This window comes from Cetorhinus maximus, chromosome 15 (assembly GCF_964194155.1).
Source record: "Cetorhinus maximus chromosome 15, sCetMax3.hap1.1, whole genome shotgun sequence".
Taxonomy (NCBI): Eukaryota; Metazoa; Chordata; class Chondrichthyes; order Lamniformes; family Cetorhinidae; genus Cetorhinus; species Cetorhinus maximus.
In genome coordinates, this window is record NC_135893.1 from 75,531,392 (window position 1) to 75,545,118 (window position 13,727).

Here is a 13,727-nt window from a genome sequence, read left to right on the forward strand (position 1 = left end):
TCTTTCTCCTCGAAGTTCACTGCCTCCTTATTCTCCCTAAATATCTCTCCCTCCATGTAAGCTCCCCAACTCATATTCACAACCATCCCCTTGACATTGCCATCTCATGTAGTCTTGCTGGTCCTATCGTATCAATTGCAGATGAGGCCATTTCTGATCGCTTCCTTGTATCACTCACTACCCTCATCCGCCTTCCATTCCCCAGCCCTACTTCCTGCTGTATTCACCCCTGGAAAAAAAACTATCCCCCAATTCGCTTACAACTGCTCTTTCAAATTCTCAATTCTAGCCCTCTGTTTGCTACAACACTTCTGCAGCTACTGATTTTGCTCAATCGCATCCTTGCCACGACCTTTCCCTAATTTCCAATTAAACCATTACACGCTCTCAGCCTGGCCATTCCTCCTGGTGCAGCCCTTATCTCCTTAAGTCCATGGGCTGCAGACTTGAAAGGATATGACGGGCAGCCACATCACTAGATCTGGCTGGACCACTTAAAACACTACTGAGTCCTGCTCTTATCTGCTAAACTGCACACTGCTCCAGGATCATTCTGGAATGCAAAGGTTACCCCCAGCTTCTCTTCTCTGCTGAAAACTGCATTCTTAAATTTCCCTCCCCTGTTCCCTCCACCCTCACCTCCAATAATAAGTGCCAAGCACTCATGGATTTCTTTGTCACTAAGAAAAAGACTGCTGCTGTTGCGAGCTTCCTTTTCCACTGGTCAAACTTCATGCTTTCCTACTCTTCCCCCCCCGCCCCCCAACTCAACACACCTCTCCTGGTCCCATCCCTGAACTCTCATTTTTCTCTTTCTCCTTAATCCCCTGTCTGAGCTCATGCTGTCCATGAGATCCACCTCTTGCTCCCTTGATCCTATACCCAGCACACTGCTGACCACCAACTTCTCCTTCTGGTTCCCATGTTTGCCAATCTTGTTAACAGTTCTCTCTTCAGGTGTTGTCCCTCTCTCCTTCAAATCTCCCATCATCATTCCTCAAAAAAAAAACACTTGATCCCATCATCCTCAAGCTACCATCCCATCTCCAACCTCCCTTTCCCCTCAAGTCCTTGAGCACTTCATCATCTCCCAAATACGTTCCCATCTTTCCCAGAGCTCCATGTTTAAATCCTCCATCAGGTTTCTGCCCAAAACAGCTCTTATCAAAGTCACAAATAACATCCTATCTGACTGTGACAAAGGCAAATGTTCCCTCCTTGTCGTCCTCAACCTGTCTGCAGCCTTTGGCATGGTTGGACCCACCATCCTCCTCCAACACCTCTCCACTGTCGTCCAGCTGGGTGGGACTGCTTTCACCTGATTCTGTTCTTATCTATCTGATTGTAGTTAGAGAAATTGCTAGTGATGGCTTCTCTTCCTGCTCCCACACCATTACTCACGGTGTCTGCCAAGAATTGATCCTTGGCCCCTTGCTATTTCTCATCTACATGCTGACCCTCGGTTACATCATCAAAAGCACAGCATTAGTTTTTGACATACAGTGAAGATACCCAGCTCTACCTCACCCCCATCTCTCTCCACGACATAACAGTTGCTGAATTGTCAGACTGCTTATCTGATGGGCTGCGTTTATTTGTGCCACAACACTAGGGGGAGCAATTCCTATACATGCGCAGATGCAGTGTCAGTCGCAGAGTGTGAGAAGCTTTTAAGTGCAGCTGGTGCCTTATAACTCTTTATCGTTTGCAACTGGACAGAGATCCTAAATTAAGTTTTGAGATGCAAACTGGTATTATGGAGTAAATTAAAACAATCATATTAAGATTGACTGTTCCCCAAAATGTTTTGTTTGCCAGTCATATCCATTAAAATTCTCATTAGAAATACATTGGGGTCTTGTTTTTTAATAGGACTTTTGCAGATGCTACAAAGAAGACTTTGAGAAGCATCCTGCATTATTTATTAATGTTTGCTATTTTCTACAAGTGAATGTATTTTTCGATAGCTGGATCAAAGAACAAAGAAAAGTACAGCACAGGAACAGGCCCTTCGGCCCTCCAAGCCTGCGCCAGTCATATTACCTGTCAAACTAAAACATTTTGCACTTCCGGGATCCGTATCCCTCTATTCCCATCCTATTCTTGTATTTGTCAAGCTGCCTCTTAAACACCACTATCGTACCTGCTTCCACCACCTCCTCTGGCAGCGAATTCCAGATACTCACTACCCTCTGTGTAAAAAAAACTTGCCCCGCACATCTCCTCTAACGTTTTCTCCTCTCACCTTAAATCTATGTCCCCTAGTAATTGACTCTTCCACCCTGGGAAAAAGCTTCTGACTATCTACTCTGTCCATGCCACTCATAATTTTGTAAACTTCTATCAAGTCACCCCTCAATCTCCGTCACTCAAGTTTCTCCAACCTCTCCTCATAGCTAATAACCTCCAGACCAGGCAGCATCCTGGTAAATCTCCTCTGCACCCTCTCCAACACCTCCATATCCTTCTGGTAATGTGGCAACCAGAATTGCACGCAATATTCCAAGTGTGGCCTAACCAAGGTTCTCTACAGCTGCAGCATGACTTCCCAGCTTTCATACTCAATACACCTGCTGATTGAAGGCAAGCATGCCATATGCCTTCCTGACTACCTTATCCACCTGCGTTGCCACTTTCAGTGACCTGTGGACCTGTACACCCAGATCCCTCTGCCCGTCGATGCACTTAAGGGTTCTGCCATTTACTGTATAATTCCTACCTGTACTAGACCTTCCAAAATGCATTACCTCACATTTGTCCGGATTAAACTCCACCTGCCATTTCTCCACCCAAGTCTCCAACCGATTCATATCCATTTGTATCCTTTGACAATCCTCTTCACTATCTGCAACTTCTCCAACCTTAGTGTCGTCTGCAAACTTACTAATTAGCCCAATTACATTTTCCTCCAAATCATTTACGTATACTACAAACAGCAAAGATCCCAGCACTGATCTCTGCGGAACACCACTAGTCACAGCTCTCCATTCAGAAAAGCACCCTTCCACTACTACCCTCTCTTCTATGACCAAGCCAATTCTGTATCCATCTTGCCAGCTCACCTCTGATCCCGTGTGACTTTACCTTTTGTACTAGTCTGCCGTGAGGGACCTTCGATAAGGCCTTACTGAAATCCATGTAGCTAACATCCACTGGCCTTCCATCGTTGATCATCTTTGTCACTTCCTCGAAAAACTCGATTAAGTTAGTGAGACATGACTTCCCCTTCACAAAACCATGCTGCCTCTCACTAATACGCCCATTTACTTCCAAATGGTAGTAAATCCTGTCACGAAGAATCTTCTCCAATAATTTCCCTACCTCTGACGTAAGGCTCACCGGCCTGTAATTTCCTGGATTATCCCTGCTATCCTTCTTAAACAGTGGAACAACATTGGCCACTCCCCAGGCCTCTGGGACCTCACCTGTAGCCAGTGAGGATACAAAGATTTCTGTCAAGGCCCCAGCAATCTCCTCCCTTGCCTCCCTCAGTACTCTGGGGTAGATCCCATCTGGCCCTGGGGACTTATCCCCCTTAATATTCTTCAAGACGCCTGACACCTCTTTTTTGATCTCAACATGATCCAGGCTATCTACACACTCTTCCCTAGACAAATCGACCGTTAAGCCCTTCTCTTTGGTGAATACTGATGAGAAGTACTCATTTAGTATCTCTCCCATTTCTTCTGGCTCCACACACAGATTCCCACCTCTGTCCCTGAGTGGGCCTACCCTTTCCCTGGCTACCCTCTTGCTTTTTACATATGTATAAAAGGCCTTGGGATTTTCCTTAATCCTGGTTGCCAATGACTTTTCATGACCCCTTTTAGCCCTCCTGACTCCTTGCTTAAGTTTCTTCCTACATTCTCTATATTCCCCACAGGCTTCATCTGTTCCCAGCCTTCTAGCCGTTACAAATGCTTCCCTTTTTTGACTAATCTCTCAATATCCTTCGTTATCCAAGGTTCCTGAAATTTGCCATACTAATCCTTCATCCTAGCAGGAACATGCCAGTCCTGAATTCTTATCAACTGACGTTTGAAAGCCCCCCACATGTCAGTTGTTGATTTGCCCTCAAACATCCGCCTCCAGTCTAGATTCCTCAGTTCCTGCCAGATATTGTTATAATTAGCCTTCCCCCAATTAAGCACCTTAACCCGAGGACTCCTGTTATCCTTATCCACCAGCACCTCCCAGGAAGCCCCTGTTCACGCTTTATAATTCTTGTACCTGTGACAAGGATCTTTATTCACCACAGTTGTTCAGTGTTCTTGATAATAAATAAATATGAAATTTTTTAAAAATCTACCAATGTGGGTCTCGAGATAATGACTTTGGGATTAAAAGGCCCATTAACTGTCGAATGAGCTGGCCGGGTTGTGCAGGAATTGGGATTTGCCAAAAAACTGCTCCTGCCAAAAACCGGAAAGGCATCAGGTTGTGATCCAGTGCTAGATGAGCAGAAATTTTCTCCAGTTAAATATTAGGAAGACTGAAATCATTGCTTTTGGCCTCACCTACAAACTCCCCTTAGGTACAGACCATCTCCGTCTCTGCAGCAACAGTCTGAAGCCTGTGTCCGCAACCTTGCATCATCTTTTGACCCCGAGACAAGTTTCTGACTTCATTCGTGCCATCACTAAGACTACCTGTTTCCATCTCCGTAACATTGTTTGATTTCACCCGGTCTCAGCTTTTCTGCTGCTGAAACCCTGCATAAATTTGAGGTCATTCAAAACTCCGCTACTCTTGTCTTAACTTGTACCAAGCCTGTTCACTTATTACCCCTACTCTCACTGACCTACATTGGCTTCTGGTAAAGCAACATCTTGATTTTAAAATTCTCACCCTTCCTATCTCTGTAGTCTCCTCCAGGCCCACAGCCCATCTAGTTCACTAGTGTCCTTTAAGGAAGGAAACCTGCTGTTCTTACCTGGCCTGGCCTACATATGACTCCAGACACACAGCAATGTGGCTGACTCTTAAAATGCCCTCGCTCAGAAAGCATTTAGGGGTGGGCAATAAATGCTGGCCTAACCATTGCCATGAACCAATACAAAGAAAACCCTCCGAGATATCTGCACATCTCTTGAACATCCACGATTTTAATTGCTCAACCTTTGGTGGCCACCCCTCGGTTTAGTAGGCATTAAGCTTTGGAATACTCTCCCTACACCTCTCGGCCTCTCTACCTTGCTTTTCCCCTTTAAGATGCTCCTTAAAACTTACCTCTTTTATCAAGCTTTTGGCCACCTGCCCTAATACCTTCTTGTGTGGCTCGGTGTCAAACTTTGTTTTCTAATGTTCCTTGAAGTGCCTTTGGATGTTTCATTGCATCAAAGGTGCTATATTGGTATAAGTTGTTGATGACTCTACATCTTGGGATCCTGTTCACTGCAAGTTAGGGCACAAGCCTGCATTTGGGTTTCTTAACCAGTTGGTGCAATCTACTGAAATCTACTGTGTTTCATGGAAGGAATTATTGAATGAGGGCCAAGTGCTTTGCCAGGCTAAAGGAGATTTATCCAGCTATATTTCACGTGCAAGCCAATGCTGGCCATGGGTCAGAATTGAAACCTGCTATTTGTTCCTAGGCAAGAGCCATGTTAAAAATAAACTGAGAGCCTGGAATATTATAGTAGAAATCTGACACAACTAACTGGAATTGTTCTGACTGGAAAGGCTAGTATGTTTATATATATGTTTACTGTTCCCTGGACATGGAATATTAACATTAACGTTCTTTAACTGATGACACCCTCCAGGAAGTGTGGATGGCATTTGAGAATAGAATCAGAATTAGCTGGGATGCTCTCCGCTTCTAAATAATTTGTCAGCACTTGGGGCCCTGAATATCTGTGGAATTGCCATCAGGAGGGAAAGTTGCACATAAAATGCTTGAGCTTCTGGCATCAGAAACCCTGAATTAAAGTACTGACTGCCAATGATTTTTAGGTATCCGTTATTCTCCAATTTGTAATCAGTTTCTGTTGGCAAAACAGATCTACACTACATTATTGTGCTAATTTGTAGATTCTGAAGATCTGATGTGATACAAGACGTTTAATGGATATATTAGTATAATTGGAAATTATTAGGTATTGCAGTTTTGCTGGGGTGCTTCATAAATACTTCAGTGTTTTTACAAACCATAGATGGAGCGACACAGTCCATTTATATTATGAAATATATAGCGGATTCTTTTCATTGACCTGACTGCAGTGGTTTAAAGTAAAATTTCTGTTTTGCCATGAATGATCATAGAATTTTATTCTGCCTGTATTACAGGTATTTTTCAATGAAATGCTGCTGACTTAAGTTTTAGGTTTTTCATATTTATTGAATAATAGAATCTGATGTGTGCTATTTTTCCATGGTTTTACCAGCTCTGTACTTGTGTGGCTTGTTCACTGATTTAAGTTCTAGTCTCAATTTAATGGTACCTATTCTGAATGTAAAGGGAGTCAATGTAGAAATGGTTCTCATTAAAGTTTGCGACTTTCTAGTGTGCCCTCTATCCATGAGTTCCTGCATGGTAATAGCATACATGCAAGGCTGATATATCTAGAGTGTGGCAGTGGGGAAGGGGGAGATAAGAGGCAAGAAATGACTGCTGGTGCTGATTTGCTTCTTTGGCCTGGTTTAAAAAATAATTCCTAATTTGTTTTCATGTAGATCTCTACCATCAAATATTTACCTCCTTCCTGAGAACTTCAAGCAGAGGAATGTTGAACTAATCCAGTCAATAAATACACTTTTGCACAATGACGAAACAAAATTCAACAAATTTAAGACTCAATCTGGACAATTCAGACAGGTAAGCTACATTAACAAAATGTAAAATAACGCTGATGCATTGCTTATTTTCTTTCTTGGCCTATAGCTATCCTTGAAGGAGTGTTCAGCATAGAATTTTCGACCTAACTGGATTTTTCTTTTTATGGCTGCAACACAAGTGAAACGCTGGTAATGAAATAAATGAAAATTGAGTAATTTTTATAACTGGCAGCTGAACCCCACCCCCTGCCGGCTGGCCCTGTGCCTGTTTTATACCCAGACAGTAAATTCAAATCCTACCCCAGTATTGTTTTAAAATGTTTTCTTTTAGTAGGGTTAATTTTGTGCATTAATGCCCAGACTGGGAAGTGGATGAGTCCCTTCCAGTCCTGTATCCTGAATCACCTAGAAGCCCTCCCAGATCAAGTGTAGTGCGAGCAACTCTGAAATGGAGCTTCCTTTTAATGCTATCTCAGAACATCTATTGCACTAATATAATTAATGTCCTTGTAGTATGAATGAAACTGTCCAGTAGAATTGTGGTAGCTTTTGTGTTGTGGTTCCTCCGGTTTACTGGGTTGTCTCTGCACTAAAAGGATTACCTACTACAGTCTGTCTGCTGGATAAAAAAACTTGATTCCTAAAACAACTTTTCTGCCCTCAAAACAGTAGTCTCTAGATTATTATCAAGCCATTTAGAATCTGATGGATTATGGTTAATTTTCATTTTTACATCACTGTCCTTTTGCGTTCATAGGGTCGGATTTCTGCTGCAGACTATTATAGGAGTTGCAGAGAACTTCTGGGAGAAAATTTCTTGAAAATATTCAATGAACTGCTGGTTTTGCTGCCGGATACAGCCAAGCAACAGGAACTTCTCTCTGCTCATAAAGACTTGAGAGAGAAACAAGGGTCAAACAAATCGAAAAAGAACAAGAAAAATGCGTGGCAAACCACTGTGAACTCGGAGTTTGACTGCCAGGTGTGTCCCACGTGCCAACAGGTGCTGACCCAGAAAGACTTTGTCACCCACAAGACTTCACATTTTGAGGATGATGAGTTTCCCACTCTACAGTCTGTGAGCCGAATCATCAGTTAATAATCAGACCTCATTCTGCAGACCCAAGGGAAGATTTATTTGATCGTGTAGAGCAATGATGCACGTGGATGATGTGCCGTTGCTATTTACAGACATGCGTTGCTTTAAGGAGAAACCTGGGAGAAATGTAGTATAGTATAGGTGAGAGGAAGGAAGTGATATCTGTGTTAGAGAAGCATTGACACAGTATCTAAACCTGCTGCTATACTACTGTAGAAAGTAAAAGGTGGTGAATCGTTATACATTTTTTGATGTTTTTGAAACTACTTTCTACACCCATTTGCAAAACTCAGTACTGAAATAGGGATTTAACAAAATATATCACTTCACTTCAAAGATGTTGCATTTGAAATTGGCTGTTAAGACTTCAAATCTATGTGCAAATGCTTTGCATAAACAAAATGTATTGATGTACATGTGCACATCAGAAAAAAATGTACTAAAATTGGCCCTATAATGTAAAATACCATATTTCAAATAGTTTGATTTGCATGCAGCACATTGCAGCATCTTTTTCTATCCCTTGCAGCTATTAATGCACTAAATTTCACTCATAATGACTGCTGAATTTCTCATTTGACAATTATTAAAATGTAAAGACCAGGGTAAAATACAAAGATTTAGAAACTAGAATTAAATGCAGGATATTGCATTGCTGTAATCCAATTTTTCTTTCTTTTTTGTGTATAAAAATTGGTAGCTCACAAACCAGCCCTACAAAGTGATGACTGTTTTCTCATTGTTTAAATAGCAGGTCACACCACTAAAACAGTGAATTCAATTTTTGATTCCATTGCTGTAAGTTGCATTGTGAAATGGCAATAAGTTAATACTTAGGCTTATGGGCCTTATTAAATTTCACCACATCTTCAGCCATTTGAGGAGTTCCGTGAGTTAAACAATAGCAGTGACTGTGTTGATGAGAGGTGTTGATGAGAGATGTTGCAAAACAATATAAATATGCCAGTGTTGCTCTCATGATCTTACTTTATCTAAACAACTCAGAAATGAAGCTTTAATGTGGCTAAAAGAAAAGGTTATAATTCTACAATGAGTGGCAAAGGCAGCATCATCCTGGAAGATAGTGATTCTTTGTTTTCTAATATTCATGATAGTAGTGTGGGATTTATTTTGGTTGTCTGTATTGTTAGTTTGATTGGTGATGGCATTCATTTGGTATCACCTAAAATTTTGGTGCAGAGGTTGATTTTTAAATTTAAAGTTTAAGGTACCATTATATCTGTTAACATCCCCGAGTGCCATTAGCCATTTTCTTGCCAGTTTTCCCTTTCATTATCCTGCCCACTTTTCTGAAGGCATTGACTTCTAGTTTCATGAACCCCATCTGCCCTCTTCTATCTTCTCTAGTTGGCCATTGTTCATTTGAGTGCCAGCAGGCTGTTGAGCTATGGGGCATTACTACATAGTCGAATCCTTTTTTATATTCAATGCTTGCATGCCTAGAAGCGGTTGCTAAATAAATGATCTGGAGCTGGACCTCTAGCTATTTCCATTTCTATCCCAGGGTCCTGAGAACAATTGTGGTGCCTCTACTGCTGGCCTGACTGGGATCAGTTTACTCCACCCAGAATAACTTACAGCCAACTTGGTCTATATTACGGCTACTCTCCAGGGAAACCTGCTGGCCCATCAGATGAACTTTTCAGCACCTTTCAAATTGGCATATTCAGAGCTTATTTTATAATTCACTTCCAAGGTTCCAAGTCACTAGCTCTAATAGTTGGGTAGAAGAATTATCATTTGTATTTCCAAGGATCAAAGTTTCACTGGGCGGAGATGAGATATTTATTTGGTAGTTTATTGCCACTTCCTACTGCACTACATTCTCTTCTATCAATCTTGCCACTGATACTGTAATGACATGGTGATGCAATACACTCCCATGATGTATTAGATGATTTTTTTTAAAATTCACTTAGCCAGAGTGTATATTCAACACAAGTAACATTTAAAAGAAAAGGAGCAGTTAACAAGGTAGCAAGTGCAATAATGAGAATGGGGGCAGAGTGTAAAATATTTTACGTGAGTGGTTGTCCTGTACATTCATTGGGAGATTTTTTTAATAAAGCACTTAACTAGAGTAGGTATTCAAGTAAAGTAACCTGGGCATACATGCTTACAATGAGTTGTAACCACTTCAATAGTGGTCTGAGTCACTGGATGTCACCAGCAGTAATAAAATGGCACCGCAATGAGTCAACTGAATTAACATTCTTAACTGATTATTGCTTATCCTGACATTACCTGTGTGCACTTGCATTGAGCATCAAGTGGTGTTGAATAAAAATGAATGCCCAAGTTAATGGAACAAATTTAAAGAACAACGAAATATACTTGTGTGTGAATATTCAATATTATTAGCATAGCTTTGGGTCAGAACAGATCAATGTCGTCTTGAACAAATACTGTTTTAACATGAAACTTGGAGGTCCAATTTTGATTTTATATTCCTGGAATACTAAAGTAAATGGCAACAAATTGGCTAATGTAAAAGCTTTAAAAGCATAAATGTGACCTGTAATATTCTGTATCTAGGATACATGTGATGAGAGGGGTGAAAATTAAATTAATTGGTTCTGATAGTCACACTTTTATTTTGAAGCTTGGTGCAGTTGCATTAATGTTGAGGCACATTCTAGGCAATTTCCAAAGCTTAGATTTGTGATTGTGGTTGCTGTAGACAGTTGGTAATATCTTAAGGGTATAGTATATTCGTATCTTTTTGGTACAAAGGAACTCCATTTTTTCTGATGTTTTCAAAAAGTAAGTAACCTAATTTGGTTTTCTTTTCTGTAATCAATTTGAATTTATAGTACACCTGTTTAAAAAGAGAAATTCTGTAGGTGGCCTCCAAGCTAAGAAATGGTGCAGGATTGTACTTTGCATCATTACTTTAATGGACTTAAACCATGCCAATGCTACAGTTACTGGAACATGAAACACCTGTACATTTGTTACATTTGGTTCTGCATTTGTATCATTAGAATTTTTTTACCCATGCAATTCCTGCATTCAATGTCACTAATGACGGAGTAAGTTTGCCTCAAAAGAACCATTTACAGTATATCCTGGAATTCTTGAAGGGTGCCAATAAAAACTGTTTATGCAATAAAAGCAGTGTTTAATCAATGCTGCATTTTAAAAAGGTGCATTTCAGACATTACAAAGGATGCCACACACAAACTCGAAACTAATTTTGGTTTATGGGATTTATTTATAACACTAGCAACAACTTGTATTTATTATAATGCCTTTGATGTAAAATTTCCGAATGCTGTTACTGTTGCTTCCTGCATTAAGTGCCATTGGATTTTGAATTATGCTTTTTCCTTTGCTGAACTTTGTTCTAATGTGTATTCTTCCCTCTAAGCTGCAAATAGTCAGATAATGAGCTGCTCTTGCTTTATCCCACTCAATTGAAGATTTGTGCATTTCATCCTTTGATGTGTAGCATCATAAAGTTTTCCACATTCATTCTAGAAGGGGCTACAGAATCCAATAATGTTATAGTGAAATAGTGTTTGACAAATTTTAGTTTTGAGGATGTAACTAGTAGGGCAGATAAAGGGGAACCAGCAGGTGTCGTATGCTTGGATTTCCAAAAGGCATTCGATAAGGTGCCACATAATGTTACTACGAAAGATGAGAAGCTCGGGGTACTAGCATGAATGGAGGATTAGTTAATGAACAAGAAACCCAGAGGAGACAAATGGGGCATCTTCAAATTGGCAGGCTGTAACGAGTGGAGTGCCATATGGATCAGTGCTGGGTTTCAGCGATTTACAATCTACATTAATGACTTGGACAAAGAGAGTGGGAGTAATGCAATTTTGCTGATGATGCAAAGCCAGGTGGAAATGCAAGTTGTGAGGAGGACACAGGCTGCAAAGAGATATAAACAGGTTGAGTGAGTGGGCAAAAAGGTGGCAGATGGAGTATAACGTGGGGGAAGTGTGAGGTAATTCACTTGGTCATAAGAATAGAAAAGTGCAATTTTTTTCCATGTGTGAAAATTAAATGTTATCCAGAGAGACTTGGGTGTACTCATACAATGAATACAAAGTTGACATGCAAGCAATTAGGAAAGCAAATGACATGTTAGCCTTTATTGCAAGAGGATTAGAGTACAAGAACAAGAAAGTCTTGCTACAATGATATAGGGCTTTAGTGAGACCGCACATGGAATACTGGGCACAGTTTTGATCTCTATCTAAGGAAGATGACACTTGCATTGGTGACGGTACAGTGAATATTCACCAGGTTGGCTCCTAGGATGTATTGTACTATGAAAAGCTGAGTAAATTTGTCCAGTACTCCCTCACATTTAGAAGAATGAGAGTTTGGGGACTTGTTTTATGATGAATAGCCCTCAACCTACAACATATATGTGGTAGACATTAATTGTTGGCTAAAAAAAACAAATGATTAAAATTTAATGGGTTGCTCAAACCTAGCTTTCAATTAAACATCAGATTCTCAGAGTAACAAATGTTTTCATTTGTGTTTTGGTTCAAGATAAGATGTCTGCTTCTTCCTGTAGAAATCACCAGCACCGCCCAGAAGTTCAGGGCCACATCTTCATGATCAGTTACTGAATAAGAAATATAAGCGCAAAATGCTGGGAATGCTCAGCAGGTTGGACAACAGCTGCAAAAAGGGAGACACAGTCAGTGCTTCAGCTTGGTGACCTTTTGTCGGGACTGAATTAAATAGGGGCATATGTTGGGCTATAGGGATCTTGTAGCTTGAAACATGGCATAAAATGAATGTCTTCTGCTGGAATAAGTTCACAATACTGTTCCTAATGTAACTGGTGGTAGGAGACTGTTGCATGAACCCCTTCAGTTGCACTTTCAGATTACATAAATCTTTGTGCTCCAAACAGCATGATTTAATTGAGATTCATTTGGTTTTAGATGTCAGAAGCTGCACTTTTTTGAGCTTGGTATGTTGGGCATGATGGATTGTAAATTACATTGGAATAGGAGTGTTATGCCCTAGTGGGAAAGGCACATTGATTGTTGGGCATTATTGGCTCAGCCAGCATTTATTGCCCTTGAGAAGTTGGTAGAGAGCTACCAGCTTTAACAGCTGTAGTCCATGTGGTGTAGGTACACTCAGTGCTGTTAGGAAAGGAGTTCCCAGGATTTGACCCAGTGACAGTGAAGGAATGGTGATATATTTCCAAGTCAAAATGGTGAGTGACGTACTACTAACCACATGGTCATGGTGTTCCCATGCATCTGCTGCCCTTGCCCTACTAGATGGTAGAGGTCATGGGTTTGGGAGGTGGTGTCTAAGGAGCCTTGGTGAGTTGCTGCAGTGCATCTTGCAGATAGCACACAACAATGCCACTCTGCCAGTGGTGGAGGGAGTGGACCTTTAAGGTGCTGGATGGGGCACTAATCAAGTGGGCTGCATTTTCCTGGAAAGCATCAAGCTTAGTGTTGTTTTACCTGCACTCATCCAGGCGAGTGGATTGTATACCATCACACTCCTGACTTGTGCCTTGGTGGGGAGGTGATGCTGCAGTGGTATTGTTGCTGGACTAATCCAGAGACTGGATTACCAGTCTGGGGACTTGGGTTTGAATCCCACCATGGCAGATGGTGGAATTTGAATTCAAAAAAAATCTGGAATTAAAAGTCTAATGATGACCATGAAACCATTGTCGATTGTGAATCATCTGGCTCACTAGTGTCCTTGGGAAGGAAATCTGACTCCAGACCCACACCAATGTGGTTGACTCTGAAACGGCCTAGCAAACCACTCAGTTGTATCAAACTGCTACAAAGTCACCAAAAAGGAATTTAACCAGACGGACCTTTGG

At 41.0% G+C, this 13,727-nt stretch overlaps 1 protein-coding gene across 1 annotated transcript in view; it reads left to right on the plus strand.

Annotated features, from left to right (window-relative positions):
* The window catches only part of znf598 (zinc finger protein 598), a 37,135-nt gene extending 28,383 nt beyond the window's left edge, over positions 1–8,752 (plus strand). The window contains exons 11-12 of the mRNA XM_078558673.1: positions 6,676–6,817; positions 7,535–8,752. Of these exons, the coding sequence (XP_078414799.1) occupies positions 6,676–6,817; positions 7,535–7,876 (484 nt within the window). The 3' untranslated portion in view covers positions 7,877–8,752. The remainder of the gene's footprint in view (positions 1–6,675; positions 6,818–7,534) is intronic.
* Positions 8,753–13,727: the final 4,975 nt, after the last annotated feature.